This window comes from Cervus canadensis, chromosome X (genome assembly GCF_019320065.1).
Source record: "Cervus canadensis isolate Bull #8, Minnesota chromosome X, ASM1932006v1, whole genome shotgun sequence".
NCBI classification, from domain to species: domain Eukaryota; kingdom Metazoa; phylum Chordata; class Mammalia; order Artiodactyla; family Cervidae; genus Cervus; species Cervus canadensis.
This window is the reverse complement of record NC_057419.1, coordinates 97,783,533-97,804,388: the sequence shown is the minus strand read 5'-3', so window position 1 is coordinate 97,804,388 and position 20,856 is coordinate 97,783,533. Positions and strand designations below refer to the sequence as shown.

The 20,856-nt window shown below is 49.9% G+C and overlaps 2 protein-coding genes across 2 annotated transcripts; one reads left to right on the top strand and one right to left on the bottom strand.

The window, feature by feature from the left end:
* Window positions 1-315: 315 nt before the first annotated feature.
* Window positions 316-7,057, top strand: LOC122435234 (EOLA-like protein). Its single transcript, XM_043459261.1, has 4 exons — window positions 316-568; window positions 1,278-1,380; window positions 3,833-3,986; window positions 6,983-7,057. Exons 1-3 carry the CDS (start codon window positions 316-318, stop codon window positions 3,843-3,845), a joined length of 369 nt encoding a protein of 122 aa, XP_043315196.1. The 3' UTR covers window positions 3,846-3,986; window positions 6,983-7,057.
* LOC122435233 (heat shock transcription factor, X-linked member 3-like) lies at window positions 2,661-4,131 on the bottom strand. Its single transcript, XM_043459260.1, has 2 exons — window positions 3,646-4,131; window positions 2,661-3,254 (listed from the first exon to the last, which is right to left on the bottom strand). The coding sequence occupies exons 1-2, from the start codon at window positions 4,129-4,131 to the stop codon at window positions 2,661-2,663; spliced, it is 1,080 nt and encodes a 359-aa protein (XP_043315195.1).
* Window positions 7,058-20,856: the final 13,799 nt, after the last annotated feature.

Genomic DNA, 20,856 nt, shown 5'->3' with positions numbered 1-20,856 from the left:
CAAGGACAAGTGAGGGAGGGAGCAAAGTGAAAGGGAGAGGGCTGGTGGTCCAGGAACCCACCAGGCCATGGACTTCATGTGATTAATGGGTCCTCTTGATCAGCAACCCCCTATCAGTGGACCACGTGGAGATGGATGGAAGGAGTCAGCCCTCTCTGACCCTCCGCATTCTGTGTCAGCAGGCTTGGAGGATGCTTAGGCATGTGGGGCTGAGGTCCAGACCAGGACTGTGAACTTGGAGATCATTGTGTCAGGCTTTCGGCCTTTGTGGTTCTGTTTCTGCAACCACACATGAGGCCCTGGGAGTCCTGGGGGATGAAGTTTGGCTGTCTGTCCTTTGGAAAGCCTTATGTGGGTATTGTCTTAAATGGTGTCAAGACCCTGGAAACGTGGTGGTGGCCCGTGCTATGTGGCCACTGCCACAGTGCCCTGGCCATCCACATCGCACACTGGGACTCTGAAGACTCGGCCTGGTGGGAGATGCTGGAGCAGAGGCTTGGGATGAGCCCCGCCCAGACCCAGGCCTTGCTGCAGGACAGGGACAAGTTCAGCTGTGGAGTGATCGTGGGCAAGTGACACCCTGCCCCGCGCTGCCTATACGGCCGTGATGCTGCCCTAGACCCCAGCTGGGTTGTGCTTGTTTGTTTTCTATTGAACCAGTTGGTGGGGTAGGTGGGGCTGAGGTTTCTTCAGAGGAGTGGTGAGGGTCCTTTGGCTGGGAGATGGTGGCCCGAAGTGCCTACCACTTCTCTGGGCCTCAGTCCCTGTTCGTGCTCTGAGGCACAGGCACAAACAGCTCTGCACGTGGCACTTGTCTCTGTGTGTGTCCCCATACGTGTCAGTGTGCCTGGCAGAGACCATGAGAGGCAGGAAAGCACCTAGCCTGGGTTCCATACCCCCACTGCCTGCAGCAAGTCCCCTGACTCCCAGGGGTGAGGCCGCACAGCAACACCTGTCTGCTGGTAAATCCCTTAGGGACCTGATGTCTGTGGGCCCCCGCTGGGGCCCTCCTGCTCTGTCCTCGCAGCCTGCAGTAGGCAGACTGAGAGCTGCCTATGTCCTGGTGGGTTCGTGGAGCACCAGTCCTCTCCCTTTCATTTCTCACCCTCCCTCACTTGGCCTCACCCCGAGTTCTCTTTGCTGAGGTGAGCCCCTCCAAAATGCTCAGCCAGAGGACCCAGTTCACCTCGGGTTCCCTCCATGATATGGTGTTAGTCTCAAGCAGGTGCAACTTTGAATGACCTTGTTCTCATTCTGTGTCCTGTCTTTGCACACAGGTCTCGTGGTCATTGGGGGCACTTTGCTGTGTCCCAAAAACCTAGATCCTGACCAGGTGGAGGAGCTGGAGAATCAAGGCCTGCTACCCGACCTGCAAGAGAAGTAACATGACTGCTCGCCAACCCCCACTGGCTGTTGCAGCCCATCCCAGGGGGCGGGGAGGGGGGGAAAGACAGCTTCCAGGTGGACATCTCTGAGCACCTGATCCTCTTTTGGCAGGAGGCCTGTCCAGACTGGACTCTTGAGAGGAAAGCAACCAAGAGACCGGCACGTGCTGATACCATGCAGTTACTGCCACGCTCTGGACTTGCCCATCTGATTCTGTCTGAATCAGCCCCACGCTGTGGTGCCCACTTGGCGCGGGGCCAGGGGCAGGGACTCCCCTCACAGGATGCTGCTCTGGACTCAGCAAAAGACTCCGGGACTTTGACCTTTATGAAATGATGGCGTTGCCACTCGTTTTGGCCCTGCTGGGTCTGTGTGGTTGAGAGAAATGTGTTGTTAGGAAACCGGTTAATGTTTTTCCCTCTCTGTTCTGGTCCAATCTCCCTGATGTTGGAACAGTGTCCCAGGGGTGACAAAGTAAGGCTGGGGGCAGGGCTGTGCACTGGCAGGCACAGAGGCCCGCAGGCCCAGAAACAGGCCGCGGTTTATCCTTGCACATGACCCTTGTCCTATTGTAAAGTGTCCCTTGGCTGTCAAAGTGTGTGTGTTGGACGCAGTGCCTGGCCGCCTCACATCCAAAGACAGGCTCCTAAGTACAGCTGTGAGGGCAGAGTGACAAGGGCTGGTGTTCACTTGTTGAAACCTTGTACTCGTCTTTGGGTTTGGGGTAATGTGTTTGCAAGGCGCTTGATGGTTGGAGTGACCCTGCTTTCCAGTCAGCCTCTTGGTGGGGGGGGCCTGGATCAGGAGCTGGGATGCTCAGCTGCTGATCAGAAACTTGTGGCACCATCGGGATACCCAGGAAGAGCCCCTTCTGCTGCAGGGTGCATGACTCATGGAAGGTGACACCCCCAAGGTCAGGAGCCCAGCTGGGCCATCTGCTGAGTGACAGGAAAGGCCCAGGGACCAGTCCACCCTGGGTTCACCTCAGCGCTCAGCTCATGGGTCAGATCCTTGGATGAGCCTGTGAAATGCTGCTGTTTCAGATGAAAAGAGACCATGGGGACTGAACTGAAACCTGTCTGGTGCATGGGCTTCCAGCCTCATCTGGCTCACCCTGTGCCATGTGTGAATACAAAGGGCAGATAGAAAGAACACAGGTTTGCAGTTCTCACTTGATTGTTTATTTACTCCAGTGGAGTTTTGCTTTATTAGAGCCAGAAATCTATTCTTGATTACAAGAGAGTGCTTTTGAGTGTTCCTAGGGATCTGGCAGCTCAGGGATTGGGCTTTTTCTTGGCCTGCTCACAGAGGGTGCACTTACAATCTGAGGAATCTCCCTGCTCCTCCTCTGACTCAGGGGCCTCATCTGGGGCCATGACTAAAAGGCCCGCCATCAGGATGGAGTAACAAGTGTTGTACAAAGTCATCACTGATTCGTAATCTGGGTACACTGGGGGGCTCTCAGGCCGTTCCCCTGGGCTGTCCCTTCCAGCAGTAGCTGGGGGCACAGATGTGGCACTGTTGGATGGGCCTTCTCCACTGGGGCCACCCTGCTCACTGGGGAGATGGTTTCCCCCAGCCTGGCTGGCTACACTACCCATAGACCAAAGGTCAGAAAACACAAATGAGCACTGGCTGGGGGTTCTGCAAGCAGTGGGCATTCCCTTCTGGACTTTGTTGCCAGCCTCTTGGGTGAACTCGTTGTGGTGGAGTCGGGGAGACTGTCTGGTCGCCATCACTCGCTTCTTTCTCTTTGGGGTCGCTGTTGTTCCAGTGGCAGGCTGAGAAGTTGTTCTGGGGTTGCCTTTCCTCTGTATGTTCTGCAGGAGGAGAGGCTTGTCTCTCTGAAAATTGGAGTTGCGATAGATCTGAAAGGAAATGAATCACTTTAGCCACGAGAGGGGAGAAGAGCCCTTCCTTGCCACACTCTCCCCACAACCATCGGGTCATGCCTATGTATGGAGACAAGGTCTCTTCATTCCTGGCAGGTTATGAGGCCCTGGAATGTCACTCCCTAGAGCTCCCCTGGGGCCATCCTTGCTTGAGGTGTTCCCGACCCTCCCTGACATCAAGTGGCCCCTCAGGATCTGGCATCACCACTGAAGATCCTAAGGGGGGGTGGTGGCGGGATACGACAGACCCTGTGTTCTCCTCTTTCCTTAACCACTCTCTCATGAGAACAACATTCTCCTGGGAAATGAAACCCATCAGCACTCAGCTCATCTAGTCTAGTCTCCCCGGAAGGGCATTCTACATTACCATCATCTTCTTTCTTCCTGCAGAGCGACCTGAAGGGTGGATTTTTCTGAACCCGTACAGGTTCAGTTCACGAATGAAGCTCTTTATGCTGTCTGTCTCGCAGATCTGATCCACGCCTCTGCGCTGGAGGACCTCCATCTGGAAGAGATCTGCCTCGATGACCACCGTGTCTCCCTTATCATTCCAGTGCACAGAGGTGAAGGTCGCATCCTCCACGATCCTCCAGAGCTTCCTGGGGAAGGACAGCCCAAAGCTGGCGTTGTTCTCATCCTCGTTGCCCATTTCTGGGTTCGGGCCCTGTGGGGGCAGATTGTCATGGAGGCCTGGATCTGGGCTCTCAGGTTGGTCACCCTGCTTTTCCAAAGCCTCCCCTGAATCCACATTTGGATCTGGGGAGGAATCACGGGGGTCCCCTGCTGAGGGCTCCCCATCAGTTGATGGGGCCAGCAGCGCTGCCTGTGCCTCATGGGAACTCTGACTAGCCATTGAACCAATCGAGCTCAGGAGCATTATCTACCCAAGCAGTGAATGCTCAGGGCAAACAGGCCTCAGACCAGGGTCGGGGTGCCCCATAAATACTGCCTGGAGATTCTAGAATCTGAGTCATGGGACAGGCAGCCAATTAGGGGGTCAGCTTCCTTATTGTTTCATGATGTCACAGAGGTGATGTGGAGAGGCAGCCCTGGCTCAGTGTGGGGGAGGGGGGCATGGGGATGGAGGTGGGCTCCCCAGCTTGTCTCTTGTCTGAAAGTACAGAAAAGTTTGTTTCAGGTTGCCTGCAAAGGCTCCCATCTGCTGCCAGGTGCCTTGTTTCAGGGGTCCAGGCCCTGGATGGGTTGACAAATGCGCCCCTGGCTCCACTGCCCTAACAATGTGCAGACCTGTGGCTGGCCTTTGCTGAAGGGCCAGGCCATGGCAAGTCCTGGGTCTACGAACACCAAGGGAGAACCCAGGGGTCAGATGGGACCTTGGTGACTGTCCCTTCCAGAAGATGGGATCCATAGTGGGCTGATTGGCCTTGCCCGAGTTGGTGGCCCCTCCATCCTTCCCCCTCTTCTGGCTTTATTGTCTTCCAGCTGGCTGCTGCTGGTTGGCCAGTCCCGCTCAGTTGGCCCCAAAGTCAGAGTCCTGTTGTCCTGCCCCCACCGACCCCCAGGTCGAGCTCTCCCCAGAGTAGGGCTGTGCTCAAGCACAGTGGGAGCGACCTCATATTCCACTTGACTGTTCCCAAGCACCTGAGACACAAAATCCGCAGGATGCTGTGTGGGACTGCAAAGCCAGGCGTCCACTGAGCTTGCAGTCTCCCGAGGTCTGCCCACCCCCAGATGGCATCCCACTGCAGATCACATGCTGTTGTCTTCAGTTTCCAATTTTTCCATAAACACCACTCTGGTGGCCCTAGAGTGTTCACTTTGGGAACACCTGCGTGTGCTTTTCCCCTCCCCAGAGCCCAGATTCAGACTCCTTGGTGGCTGCTTTGAAAGCCCTGTTTCCTTTTGTCAGTGGGGTGCTTGGGCTTCTGCTACCTGCAGTCCTGGCTGCCCACGTCCAACTTGAGTCTATTTGGATAACTAACCTTTGAAGTACTTGATTGGGGGCTCAAGGTACAGCCTGTTCTGTTGAAAACAAGCACTTCACTGGTCCTCTTCAAGGCCAGCTCTGATCTTCCCCGCCCCCGCCCCTCTCCTAACCTCCACTGTGGACCTGTTCTCGGTTACCCAGATGGCAGGTCCATGAAATGATTTTGTTGGCTTATGGGTTAGGCGCTTTTCAAGGGCCCTCCTTTACACACACTCACTCCCAGGGACATGTCTGACTTGTTGAGCTAGATGTGACCAAAGGAAACCCCCGTCTAACTGTATTTGAAAAAGGACGAGAGCCTGGGTGCAGGACTGGATGAAACCCAAGTGAGAATCAGCAGTCTTCACTGCACATAAACAGTAGAGCAGTGGGTTTGGAGATGCGTGTTCTCTGGGACTTCTGGGCCACTGTTCTTGAAAATCACCATGTGGGAAACAGACTGGCACCTTGGAAAGGCCCGTATTCAAGGACCCTAGGACACTGTCTCCCAGTTCTGCCAGTAGCAGGGTCATTTTCCCTCTGTGAGGGCCAGTCCCTGGTGTCTTAAAGGGGAGAGCTAAGAGGGTGTGGAAGAAGCTCTCCCAGGGTCCTTTCTGCCTAAGGACTGGCGGCCTGGATGAGCTCCAGGCTTCAACTTGGGCTTCCCCTGGCCTTTCTTCAGTTCCTCTGACTGGGACATGACTCTGGAGGCTGTGAATGTCAGTGAGGGTCCCTGGTGACTCCTCCAAAGGGAACAGAAGGTCATGGCATCTGCGGGCAGCCTGGCTAGGTGGCCTTTCTTGCCCCTTCCATGCTCGGGGTCCCTCCTCGCCCCCTGGGTCTTGACGGAGCTGGCTTTTTTGGTCCCACTCCTCCAGGCACCACCCGGGCCCTGGCAGTGGGTTTGTGTGGCACCAAGGGGGTCTTTGTCAGCCATGGCTCAGACACTTGTGTAGTGCACACACAAGCCCTCATGATGCCCAGTTCAGTTCAGTTCAGTCGCTCAGTCGTGTCCGACTCTTTGCGACCCCATGAATCGCAGCACGCCAGGCCTCCCTGTCCATCACAAACTCCCGGAGTTTACTCAAACTCATGCCCATCAAGTCGGTGATGCCATCCAGCCATCTCATTTTTGCCGTCCCCTTCTCCTCCTGTCCCCAATCCCTCCCAGCATCAGGGTCTTTTCCAACGAGTCAACTCTTCGCATGAGGTGGCCAAAGTACTGGAGTTTCAGCTTCAGCATCAGTCCTTCCAATGAACACCCAGGACTTATCTCCTTCAGGATGGACTGGTTGGATCTCCTTGCAGTCCGAGGGACTCTTAAGTGTCTTCTCCAACACCATGATGCCCAAGACCTGCCTTTCTCAGCCTCACTCTCCTGCCCATGTGCTGGGTGTCCCTGCCCTGGTTTCCCCAGACCAGAGGCCCTCCAGCTGCTCCCCTCCCTCGCTGCTGTTGGGGAGACCTGGAACCTCAGTGGTCTGCCTCTGTTCCCTTCTCTCCCATATCAGAGGAGGGTCCTGTACGGGCCTTATCCCCGTGGCCACTGGGACCATACAGTCAGGTCCTCCATCCCCCCACTCAGTGAGGAGCTGGTCAGCCTTGCAGGTTCAGTTGGGCAGGAAGCCCCGTGGCAGCAGCAGGGACAGGGCATCACCCTCATGTGGGAGACACTGGGACTGGATAGAGATGCTGGCCTCTGGCAGAGTCAGTTCTCAGCAAATCACAGAGCAACCCCACAGTGCTTCTGATTCTCCTTGTCCCCTTTCTTACACAGGCCTCCTTTCTGTCACCTCAGAGACATCATGGAGCACTGAGAAGAGGAAGATGTGAGAAGGCAGAAAGTCGAGCCATGGCCTGGGGTGGGCAGGAAGGGTGGGGTCTCCAGAGGAATTGAGACCAGGGCTCTGAGCCAACCCTGGCCCTCACTAGCATGTGGTGTTGGGAAGAAGCCCAAGCCCCGTGGCCTCAGTTCTTCATCTGGGAGGCGAGCGGGTGTGAGGAGCCCTGTGTGTTGGGCTGCAGGATGCGCGTGAGGGATGAGACAGAGCTCGCAGGGCTGGGGAGCTATTGGTCCTGTGATGACAGGACAGGAATTTCTCACACTGTTGTCCCCAGACACTCCTCCGCTCTCCACTGGATGGGGTTGGCTGTTTTGTTGTCCAGGGTGGGTCAGAGAATATTCACCTCAATAGGATGTGGAATTCCTAATTAACCAAACAAGATGTTTCATAAATAAAACTAAGAAACTTTTCTAGTTAGGCCACAGTGGACCATAGTGTCACTTGCTCAATTACGTCTGACTCTGCAACTCCATTGACAGTAGCTTGCCAGGCTCCTCTGTCCATGGAATTCTCCAGGCAAGAATACTCGAGTGTGTTGCCATACTCTTCTCCAGGGGGATCTTCCTGACCCAGGGGTTGAACCCAGGTCTCCCACAATGCAAGCAAATTCTTCATTGTATGGGCTACCTGGACAGGCCCATTTCCAGTTAGAGGACCTGTGAAGTTTGGGTGTGGAGCAGTGTTCCTGCAGGAGTCAAGCTGGTCCAGAAAATAGCAGAAAGAACCACTCTTTGCCTGTCTCCCAGCTGGCTTTCCATTCAAACTCCTTTTTTTCCCATTATTGCATTGCCAATAAATGTTGAGACTTTGATTACAATGTCCTTTACAATGAAGATAATTAAAAGCTAGTTAACACCTTGAGTTTTGGGTCCCTGGGACCAGGAAAGAGAGGATGGATTTCTGGGCATCACTTCAAGGGAGTGTGACAGCAGTTCTGCAGGATTTCTAGCAGATATGGGGTAGAAAACACCTACTCTGTCCCTGTAGTCAGCAGCAATGTGACAAGAGCCAGGACTCCTTCCATCCTGCAGCAGAGAGAGACCTCTCTGGGGTTTATCCAAGATCCAAAAGGACACCTTATAGCAATGTCCCATTTCCCCTCACTCCCATGATGCACCTCATGTGACTGTGGCTCCTAGACCATCGCTCTAGGTGTGGGGGTGTCCTGCTTCTCCCAGTGTCCCCACTGCTAACACAGGGCATTTCATGGAGCAGAGGCTCCATAAAAGTCTTTGGAATAAATGAGCCAGTGAGGAGGGGGCTGCTTGACTCAGATTAACTGCTACTTCCATTGATAACCCAGGAAAATCCAAATAAACCAAGATCCCTTAGTTGTACAAAATGACACATAAAAAGTATAACAAGCAATAATTCACTACTATTACTTTTTATTTTCTAATTCTTCCATGAATTATATCACTGCTAAATAAATTTGCATTTCCAAAATTGCTCTAATTATAATTCCATATTATCTTGTGCAGGACCATGAAATAAAATGAAAGTGTTCCCAGTCTGTTTTACCAAACAGGAAAACTTTTTTTTTTTAATTTGATTATTTATTTTACTTTACAAGATTGTATTGGTTTTGCCATACATTGACTTGAATCTGCCATGGGTGTACATGTGTCCCCCATCCTCAACCCCCTCCCACCTCCCTCCCCATCCCATCCCTCTGGGTCATCCCAGTGCACCAGCCTTGAGTACCCTGTCTCATGCATCAAGCCTGGACTGGTGATTCGTTTCACACATGATAATTTACACGTTTCAATGCCATTCTCCCATATCATCCTGCCCTCGCCCTCTCCCACAGAGTCCAAAAGACTGTTCTATACATCTGTGTCTCTTTTTCTGTCTCACATACAGGGTTATCATTACTGAAAGTTTGTTGCTGAGCCCTGGGAAAGACACCTGGATTCTTGGCCTCTGGAGAAGAATTCAATCCAGGGCCAGAGATGATGCTTGATTGCTCAGAGCTTTTGTGCAATAAAGTTTATTAAAGCATAAAAGGGATAGAGAAAGCTTCTGACATAGACATCAGAAGGGGGCAGAAAGAGTACCCCCTTGCTAGTGTTAGCAATGGAATTATATACTCTTTAATTAGTTATTACAGTGAATCAAAAGAATGTCTGGAGGTTGTAAAAACCTCACTAGACCCAACTCCCATAATTCACACCTTAAGATAACAGGATTAGCCAGAAGGCTTTTTCCAGAGACTGTCCTCAAGCAGGATACATTATTGTTATATAATCCCAAGGAATGTAGAGGGATAAAAAAGTTTGTCATTTCTTCCTCCTTGAGAATTCCAGACCTCTCTCTCCTTTGGGACCCATAGACTTCTTATCAACCTGCCCAGGAAAGGACTTTCTCATTACCATCTTTCTAAATTCCATATATATGTGTTAGTATACTGGATTGGTGTTTTTCTTTCTGCCTTACTTCACTCTGTATAATAGGCTCCAGTTTCATCCACCTCAGTGGAACTGATTCAAATGTATCCTTTTTAATGGCTGAGTAATATTCCATTGTGTATATGTACCACAGCTTTCTTATCCATTTATCTGCTGTTGGACTTCTAGGTTGCTTCCATGTCCTGGCTATCATAAACAGTGCCGTGATGAACACTGGGGTACACGTGTCTCTTTCAATTCTGGTTTCCCCAGTGTGTATGCCCAGCAGTGGGATTGCTGGATCATATGGCAAACAAGAAAACTCTTGTTCTTGAACTGGATAAGTACAAACACAGTGTGATCAGCACCAATGACATAGTTAGATACTGGAATGCATTGTCTTCCATAAAAAGGAATAACATGTGAGAAATTCCTAAAGAAAACAGAGATGAGTCTCCATGTCATTGTAGAGAACAGGAACACGAAGATGCCACACACCGGGTTTCCCCAACGGGCCCAGACTCTCACTGCTGAGAAGGCTGACCGCTCCCTCTTCAGTCACAGAGGGAAGGATCAGCCTCCCTTCCTGCCCTCAGGACAAGCTGCTGGACGTGGGCCTGGAAGGAGCCTGGTTGCTGCTCTGGCTCAGAGTCCCCCTTCCTCTTCCCTCGCAGCCTCTGCAGAGGGGCTGAAAGTATCTGGGACCCTTCAACTGACTCTGTCCGGATAATCCAGGACTTTCAACTTGCTGGTCTCCACATAGGCCCAGGGACCCCACAGGAACTTGTAGCGAGGAGGGTCGCAATCAGGCACCTGCCGGTACACTCCAGGGAACCCTCACACCTACACATGGGTCAGCAGCTCCCTGGGCTCACCATAGATAAAGTGCTCCCTACCAGGACACACCCCCATCTTGCTGAGTGCTCCACAGACCTGCTTCTCAGGGGCACACTTGTCCTCCACAGCGATCAGGCAGAGGATCACCACCAGGATGCCAGCCATGGGCAACCTCTGCCCTTCCCTCAGCATGTCATTGAGGGTGAGGCCCAGGGTGGGGACCAGGATATAGGTGTGCTCACTGGGGCCCACCTCCTTCACCTCCAAACCAAAGACCAGTTGCAGGTACTCTGAGGCTTGATCAAGGACCGCCAGGAAGTGGTCCTGGTAATCTTGGAGGACACTATTCAGCACTTCTGCCTCTGTGATTGGCTCCTTGGCAAGATACCTGCTGAGCAGGAATTGCCCCAGCTCATTCTTCTTCACCCATAGTGCATCTTGGAGGGAAGATCTGGTGTCTTCCTGGTCACGCAAGGTGCTTGGCACTTCATCTTGCCTGATGAATTCATAGTCTTCATATTGGCTCCCCGGAGTGGCAGCCATGGCAGTGGGAGAGGGGCAGACACCCAGAGGGCTCTGGGGGAGACTGGCTGTTGCAGCAGCAGCCACCTCCTCCAGGGTGCCCCAGACCAGGAGAGAGGAGGAAAAGGAAGCTGCATTTCCTTCCTCCACCTGCTCAACCTCCTCCTTCTCCAACTCCTCCTCCTCCACCTCACCCCAAAAGAAGTGTGCCTCCATCAGACCCTCATTCTTTCTTGGATCATGAAAGACTCTCTCAGGCTGGCGGAGCTCATGCACCCCATGCAGGATGACTGGGGTTGAACTGCAGACAGGAATGAGGAAGGGGGACAGATGGGGACCCCTGGCCTGTGGGAGAGGGGGATTGTGAGTGGCCTCGGCTGAGAAACCCACCCTGGGCAGTCTGACTCGGGCCACTTATAGGTCTCCTTTCGAGGGGCGCTCTCGGGCCTCATAGAGGAGCTCATCCTCAGCGGCCTGACCCCTGGCTACCCGAAGGAGGACGTGAGGTGTCTCCCCAGGGTGCAGCCAACACAGCTCGAGATTGCGGGGCTGACATGGTGGGGGATTAGGGTCTTGTGGTGTCCCCTCTGTTCTGGGATCGGGAGTCCCTGGTACACACTCAGGGGAACCAACTCACCTTGACTCCAGGCACAGCCTGAACCTCCTCTGTTCTCTGACCCGTGGACTTGGACCTCAGCCCTCCGCCTTCGCCTCTTGGTTCCTGGAGCCCCTGTGAAAGAAATGGAGGGGCACCTCGGGGGTAGACTGTGGCGCAGACTTGGGCCTTCTGTGCTGGTAGGAGGGGTGAACTCTGTGAGGCCCCCACAGTTTTTGGTGGGTGGTCCCCTCGGGGCTCCCTTGTAGTGCCCCCTTTCCCCTGGCATGGCCTGGACCCTCCCCTTTGGAGACCTGCAGGGTAACTGAGAACAAGACCTGAGCATGTACCGAAAGCACTGAGGGGCCCTACATGTGGTCACACCTGCCCAAGGCCTCCCGCAGGCCCTAGGCTGGGGAAATGCTTGATCATCATCTCCTCCTCACGTCCCGCCTGGCCTCCTAACACTGCCCACAGAGTTGGGGGTCTGCTCAGTCCTGCCTCGGGGTCTTGGGTGTCCATCCTCTGCAGATCTGAAACCTCCACCCTCCGCCCTAACACCGCACCTCTCGAGGCTCCTAAGCCAGAACGGATAAACAGCTCACCCCACTCTGGGGCCTCCAAGACCCACCACAAGGGCCAGGATCCCTACCTGCCTTGGGGTCTAACAGCCTCAGTCCTTCCTCACATGGAGCCTGGACTCCAGGCAGGACCAGGGATTCTCCCGTTCACCATTTTGAGGCACTACCACTCTCATGAGATCCCCAGTCTCCCTGAGACCTGGATGTCAGGAAATGCTGCACGAGATTGTCCCACCCAAAGGCTACCAGGGTCCTCTGTGTTCTGGAGTCTCACTCCCCACAGTTCCCCCTCAGGGTCCTCACCTTGACTCCTGCTAGGACCTGGGCTCTGTTCTCTCCACATCTGAGGCCCAGCTCCTCCCACCAGGGCCCCAGTCTCTCTGAGACCCGGATGTCAGGAAGTCAGGACAGGCCTCGTGTGCTCTTCTCACTCCTGGGTCTCCCAGGGCAGATGACAGGGTGGGAATATCTGGGGTCCCCTCAGTCCTCCCCCAGGACCTTAGCTTGTCTCCAGGCAGGACCTGGGACTCTCTCCTAACCCCAGTTGTGGCCTCGTGCCTCTATCCAGGTCCGCAGTCTCTCTGAGACCCAGATGTCAGAAAGTGACGACTGGCCTAGAGTGCTAATTCCACACCGGAGACCTCCCAGGGCCGAATGTAGGGGTGGGGATCTGTGAGGTCCCCTCACTGGGATACAGGGTCCCCTGAGGGCTCTGACAGTGTACTCCCTTTGACTTCTTAGAAGACCTGCACCCTTCCCTCTGCAGGTCCTTAGGATAAGGATCCCACCCCTTATCCTAAGATCCCAGTCTCTCTGACCCTGATGTGGAAGTCAGGACACCCTGTGAAGTGCTCATCCCACCACCATGGATGCCCAGGGCTGGCAGCAGAGTTGTAGAACTGTGGGGTCACCTGTGTTCTCCCTCTGGGTCTTCATCCTGAGCCGTGGCAGGTCCTGGGATGCCAAAGTCCTCGGCAGAGACAAGACCCTCACACCAAGGGACTCACTGCCCTGAGGCCCCTGGAGGAGGCTGTGGACATTCTATCAGGGCTCCAAGCCCAGGGCTTCTAAGTGGCTGAGGATGCCATGGGCTGAGATGATGTCCTGGGAGCCACTCGGCCTTCCCTGTGCTCTTCGCCTTGACTCTCAGCTAGTCTGGGCACTGCCCTCTGTCCACCTGATTTTGCTTCCCTTAGAGACCCAGGCCCTCTCGAGCCAGGACACCCAAGAGGGAAACCAGGGTTCGGGGGCTGACTCCCACAACCCTGCTGGTATTGCCCAGGGCTAAAAGCAGTGACCAGGTGTATGTTCTAGGGTCCCAGAGTCCCCCTCAGGGGACCTTGACTCCTAGCATGCCTGGACTCCTTCACACATCTGACATGAACTCGAGCTCTGTGACCCAGGCCCTCACTTCTCCCATCCCAGCATGATCAGTGATGTCACAACTGGATGTCACACCCCATGGTCACCCAGGGCTGTCAGGTGAGCCACACATGCATTCCCTGGGAACCCTCAGTCTATTTTGTTCCTCACCTGGGGTCTATGCAGGATGTGGGCCCCTTCCTCTGTCCACAGGAAACTTGTCAACAGACCAAGCCTCTGATTCCCTGTGTCCACTGAGGAAGCCGGGTGAGGGGGTTAATTTGACAGGCCGGCCCAGGGTCCCCAGGAGTCCCAGTAGGTGTGAAGTTGTTTTCTATGGACCCTCTGTTCAGGGGTGACTGGATCCCCTTGATCTCACTGGACGGGACCTCCTTGACCCTTTAGAGAAGACTGTAGTCCCCATACAGCCTGATGGCACATATGCTTGATGGGGGGCTGCGGCATCCATGAGAATGGGGGAGCACGGAAAACCACACACCTTCTCATGGGGGTCCTGCACCAGGCAGCAGGTTTCAGAAACCTTTTGTAGAAAAGATGTTTCAGCTGAAGAGGGTTAACAGCAGCAGGTATCTGTCCATCACCACCTCCTGGAGTTTATTCAAACTCATGTCCATTGAGTCGGTGATGCCATCCAGCCATCTCATTCTCTGTCATCCCCTTCTCCTCCTGCCCCCAATCCCTCCCAGCATCAGGGTCTTTTCCAATGAGTCAACTTTTGCATGAGGTGGCCAAAGTATTGGAGTTTCAGCTTCAACATCAGTCCTTCCAATGAACACCCAGGGCTGAACAACCAGGATGGACTGGTTGGATCTCCTTGCAGTCCAAGAGACTCTCAAGAGTCTTCTCCAACACCACAGTTCAAAAGCATCAATTCTTCAGAGCTCAGCTTTCTCTATAGTCCAACTCTCACATTCATACATGACTACTGGAAAACCATAGCCTTGACTAGATGGACCTTTGCTGGCAAAGTCATGTCTCTGCTTTTTAATATGCTGTCCAGGTTGGTCATAACTTTTCTTTCAAGGAGTAAGCGTCTTTTCATTTCATGGCTGCAGTCACCATCTGCAGTGATTTTGAAGCCCCTCCCCAATAAAATCTGCCACTGTTTCCCCTGTTTCCCCATCTATTTGCCATGAAGTGATGGAAAGGATGCCATGATCTTAATTTTCTGAATGTTGAGTTTTAAGTCAACTTTTTCACTCTACTCTTTCACTTTCATCAAGAGGCTCTTTAGTTCCTCTTCACTTTCTGCCATAAGGGTGTCATGTGCATATCTGAGGTTATTGATATTTCTCCTGGCAATCTTGATTCCAGCTTGTGCTTCATCCAGCCCAGCATTTCTCATGAGGTACTCCGCATACAAGTTAAATAAGCAGGGTGACAATATATAGCCTTGACGTACTCCTTTTCCTATTTGGAACCAGTCTGTTGTTCCATGTCCACCTCTAAGTGTTGTTTCCTGACCTGCCTACAGATTTGTCAAGAGGTGGGTCAGGTGGTCTGGTATTCCCAAGTTCATGGTTACATTTTTAGTTTTCTGGAAATTCTTATCATGAATGTTGAATTTTTAAAAATGCTTTCATTCATCTGCAGAGTTTGTCATATACTTTTGGTTTTCTCTTTTGGACTGGATCTGGTGGATTACACTGCTTGATTTTTAAATGTTGAATCACCCTTATATTCCTGGGATAAACATCAGTTTATGATATATTATCATTTTTATATATTGCCAGATCCCATTCAGCAATATTTGTTACAGTTTCTATGTTTACACTCAGTTTCCTTTTGGTAACTTTGTCATAATAACACTGGTCTCATAAAGGGCCTTCCATTACTTACATATAAGTGGTCACATGCCTTACAAGGCTTTAGCCCAGTTATTACCACAAAACTGATGGTAAGTAAAAGTTGTTAAATAAGTCACTCAGTGGAGAGTCTTTGTGACAAAGGGGTGTCTTTTCCTAGACCCTCTATTTCCTGTCCTTTTTCCTTACCTGAAAAAAAAAAAAAAGAGGAGCAAATTCAGTTATCTAGAAAATCCCTTTCCAGATATAAAAGTTTATGATGCCAAATTTACAGAATTTCAGAAGTGTCAGCCAAGTGTGACAGGTATCATGCCCAATAAAATATTTTTGTCCTGATAAAATTAATCTGGCTTCTTTATGTAGTATTTTGAGACTGTGATTTAATTTACCTTCACATTCTCTGTCACTTAGCAGAGCTCTTTCTGTAGGACTAATATCATAGAAGAGTAGATTTCAACCCTGGTGTGTATCAGCCTCTTGTTAAAAAAAAAAAAAAAAAGTGATATCCGTGTTTTATCTCTCTAACTCAATCTTGATTCAGTAGATCTCTGATTATATCTGCTTAATTTTTGAGGTATCATAGTTGCAAACCATGGTTCACTTTCTGCCCTCAGTTCACGTTACTGCCACCAAGTACAGAGGCCTGCCTTTGGGCAAGTTACACAATATTGATAGTTCCTCGTCTGTAAAATCAGAATAGCTCCAAACTACTGGTGTGAGCATTAAATGAGTCACATGTAAAATGCTCAGAATGTGGTAAGTACATGTAAGTGTTAACTATTACTGCTGTTTGTTTGTTTGTTTTTATTGGCTCCATTAGGTTAGGTTAGCCCAAGCCATGTATTTCCCATTTTTAAGTAGTTGTGTGCTGTGCTCAGTCGCTCAGTGGTGTCTCATTCTTTGTGACCCCATGGACTGGAGCTCACCAGACTCCTCTGTCCATGGGATTCTCCAAGCAAGAATAATGGAGTGGGTTGCCGTTCCCTTCTCCAGGGGATCTTTCTGACCCAGGGATTGAACCAACATCTCCTGTGGCTCCTGCACTGGTAGGTGAATTCTTTACCACCGAACCACCTGGGAAGCCCATCTTACTAGAGTAGGAGGTCCCCTTTAACATAGAAATAGATCAAAGACACATAAGTTCTGTGCCTGTTGAGCAAATATATGACCAAAGTGTTACCATGAATTCAAGTAAATTGTATTTTACTTATTTCAGCAGCATCTATATACAGTTAAGTCATTCTCTTTATTCAATACAAAGGTAATGCTTGGCTTCCCTGTAGATTTTCAGACCACTGTAACCAATCTGAATCTGCTCCCCACCCTTCTTAAGGTTCTGAGTTTCACTGGTTGTGATCTACCTCTCCAGACATATCAAGCTGCCTTGTATTGTCTCAACATGCCATCCATCTTCCAGATTTCCTGCTCTCCTTACTGTACCATCCACCTCAAACACTCACCCATCTGCTTCTCTATTTAGAGTATGGAGTCATGGATGTCAACAAAAACCTCTTAACCCACTGGACTGAGCTTTCCCTACAGTTGTTTAGTGAGGAGTCGTAGGTGCCATCCAATTAAGGGCTCTGCTCACTAACAGGAACAACAATGAACAGGCATGATTGTTTTAATTAATTAGTTTATTTATTTTACTTTACAATATTGTATTGGTTTTGCCATACATTGATTTGAATCTGCCATAAGTGTACATGTGTTCCCCATCCTGAACCCCCCTCCCGCCTCCCTCCCATCCCATCCCTCTGGGTCATCCCAGCACACCCGCCCTGAGCACCCTGTATCATGCATCAAACCTGGACTGGAGATTCATTTCACATATGATAATTTATGTGTTTCAGTGCCATTCTCCCATATCATCCCACCCTCGCCCTCTCCCACAGAATCCAAAAAACTGTTCTATACATCTGTGTCTCTTTTGCTGTCTCGCATACAGGGTTATCATTACCATCTTTCTAAATTCCATATATATGCATTAGTATACTGTATTGGGGTTTTTTTTTTTCCTGCCTTACTTCACTCTGTATAATAGGCTCCAGTTTCATCCATCTCATTAGAACTGATTCAAATGTATTCTTTTTAATGGCTGAGTAATATTCCATTGTGTATATGTACCACTGCTTTCTTATCCATTCATCTGCTGATGGGCATCTAGGTTGCTTCCATGTCCTGGCTATTATAAACAGTGCCACGACGAACATTGGGGTACACGTGTCACTTTCAATTCTGGTTTCCTTGGTGTGTATGCCCAGCAGTGGGATTGCTGGGTCATATGGCAGTTCTATTTGAGTTTTTTAAGAAATCTCCACACTGTTCTCCATAGTGACTGTACTACTTTGCATTCCCACCAACAGTGTAAGAGGGTTCCCTTTTCTCCACACCCTCTCCAGCATTTATTGCTTGTAGACTTTTGGATAGCAGCCATCCTGACTGGCGTGAAATGGTACCTCATTGTGGTTTTGATTTGCATTTCTCTGATAATGAGTGATGTTGAGCATCTTTTCATGTGTTTGTTAGCCATCTGTATGTCTTCTTTGGAGAAATGTCTGTCTAGTTCTTTGGCCCACTTTTTGAATGGGTCTTTTATTTTTCTGGAATTGAGCTGCAGGAGTTGCTTGTATATTTTTGAGATTAATCCTTTGTCTGTTGCTTCGTTTGCTATTATTTTCCCCCATTCTGAATGATTTTTTTAAAATAAGATAGAGAGGTCAAGGAGAGCGAGCAGAGGGAAGGTTAGTGAACAGAGGTCTGTGGGCCTCAGGAGCCTCAGAATGCCAGCACACATTCAGGAGGGCACATTGGCCAGGACCATGGGGCACTGAGATGAACCCAATGATGCCAGGCCCTGGCTCCACAGTAACAGCTCACCCTAGTTACACTTCAGGGTCACTAGGTAGGATCAGTGGGCATGGGAAAGGGCCACCCTGACAGGAGAGCCCAGGGTCAAGTGCCCACAGCACCCACCATATCCCCAAAGGCTATCTTTCTGAGGAGCAAGGAGAGGGCACAGAGAGACTGAACCATTTTAACAAACTATGCTCAGGAGAAATTCAAAGAAGTTTTTTTTTTTTTTTTTAATTCCCTTACTAGAATAATTTCACTCGATTAGGCTAAAATTATGGGGCTTCTCTTTTCCTTCTTTCTGGCAATCCAGCAGGACTGAGGCTTGTGTGGACAGCAAACAAAGGAAGGCTTAGAGAAAAACAATGTTACATTTTTCTTTACCTGCCTGAGTGCAGTGAGATTTAAATTTTAGCGGTCCTCTATGACTCTTTTAACAGCAGCATAAGTGTTAACTTCCCTGTAATTGGTAGAATACACTTCTATGTATCAATGTTCACAGACTCAGTTATTCGGAACACCACCACTCCCACCCCTGGGCGAGCTGGGAGGGCTGTAACACAGGTGGTTGAATTAAAACAGCCAAGTTCCCACACAGCCTAAACTCTCCAACGCGTCAGTGTTAAGAGAGAAACGTCTTACTTGTCCTGAGGGAATTATTAGGCTGCCTTTCCCTACATTGTGCTTCAGTATTCCTAAACCCACCCCACTTTTCCTCCCCCTACACCCATAAAAAAGAGTTAGAAAAAAGTACATTCTGGATGACTTGATTTGGCTTTCAGTTTGAATAAGTTACCATAATTGTTCTTTCTTCGCCTGGAGATTACCCTTGACAACAAATGCACTCACTTCTTTCAAATGATCTACTCAGTTTAGATATAAAAGTTATTTTGTATAGAAGAGGAATTTTGTTTCTTCACATTAGCTTAAAAACCTGCAATAGCTCCATTTTCTTTTCTGAATTAAACATTTTATTTTAAAAGGAAAAAAAATCTGTTTCTTTTTTTTTTTAATGTATCCTTAAAGAATAGAATTGTATTTACATAGAGACAGGAGGTAGTTTCCTCACATAGTGTTAAAGGGATTAGAGAGAAGATAGCAAATTAGAGGGACCCAGTGTGGAACTGCATAGGCAGAACTTCGCAGCCTTCAGATATCAAAAAGCATATTAAAAGAACCACAGGACTGGGTTTTCAGCTTGTGAACAGACAGTGTAAGTTAATGAGTCAAGAGGACTTTAGAGGGCATTTCACTAGAATGGGTAAAAATGAATGGATAATATCATTAAATGGATACCATAGGACTAAGAATGACATGGAAGAATGGGGGAAAACATTGATACAAACGGTGAGAGCAGTAAAGTACTAAAAGTGAGGGCTTCCCTGTTGGCTCAGATGGTAATGAATATGCCTACTATGTGGGAGACTCAGGTTCGATCCCTGGTTCAAGAAGATCCACTGGAGAAGGGCGTGGCAACCAACTCCAGTATTCTTACCTGGAGAATTCCATGAACAGAGAGGCCTGGTGGGCTACAGTCCATGGGGTCGCAAATAGTCAGACACGACTGAGTAACTAGCACACACACTACACTACACCAGGCCACCGCAGACTGCAGACATCACAGAAGCTCTGTGGTCAAGGCAGGCCTTGGGCTCCCCCTTGAGGGGTGGGAAGAACCTAACCAGACAAGGAAAGAGCAGAACTTTACAAGGGCAGGAGGGAATAAACAGCTGTGGGATTCAGGCTACAATGAACGGACATCACCAGACTGGAGCAGAAGTTATGATGGGATCATATGCACTGCATCTTAGGAAGGGCTGTGACAACCCAACTAGAAGAGGATGACATCCTTGGACAGCTTCCTTTTCTCTGACCATAGTTGATTCCAACTCTGAATAACCTAATCTTTGATTTGGTTTAAAAAAAATATTGACCCAAAATGTTTAACCAGAGCTTAGAAGTTTGCTTATAACTCTAGTACAGAGATAAAAGAAAAGATATATTGTCTCCAGAAGAGACTTGCAGTGGGTTCAGTAATTTTATCTTTTCATAGTATGTACATATAATGTGGAATTAAACAGGTCTATAGCTCCCCACTGTCAATTTTCCCAGAGGAATTACCACTCTCAAATGTACATGATCACATCAAGAGAAAAGGAATGTGCTGACAAGGCATGCTACAGTGACTGTCAACTCCACAGGCATGGCACTGTGCATGGTGATCAGAGCAACAAAAGACTGTGTATAATATGCAGTTAATATTATGAACCAAATTTTTTCAAAGAGTTTCATTTTTAGAACCTGCCACAGACTTAGGGTTTCCTTGTAAAAGGTCTTCTCACGGGTGTTCCAATCTGCTTCCTCAGTGGGGGAGGAAGGGATGGAGCTAAACCATTAGGACTGCTTGCAAGTTTACTGCAGACCCCCTTATGCCCCCATTACTCTGGGTACACCCATCAGGACTGCACACACTTCTGAGTTCAGGGTAGGAAACGGTTAAGAAGAGCTGCCAGAGAGTGCCAGTCCATGGAGTCACAGAATGTCACTGCCACTTTTAACTTAATTTGACTCCTTCTTAGAAAGCTTTTTTAAATGTATTGAAATGCTCCTTGACTTTTCCTGGGAAACTTCTGGCCTACATTAAAAGCATATTACATTGAGGAACATTTTCTGTATTCAGTCAAATGATGCATTCTATTTGAATTTGCTTTACCATGCAAGGTCCTCTATGAACAATGGTGGTGCCACTGGCACTGAATTCATAACCATTTCAGAGTCAATCTAACATGTTTATAGCTTCTGCTTATCACATCTCAGAAGGAAAGCTAGAATGACCCCCATGAC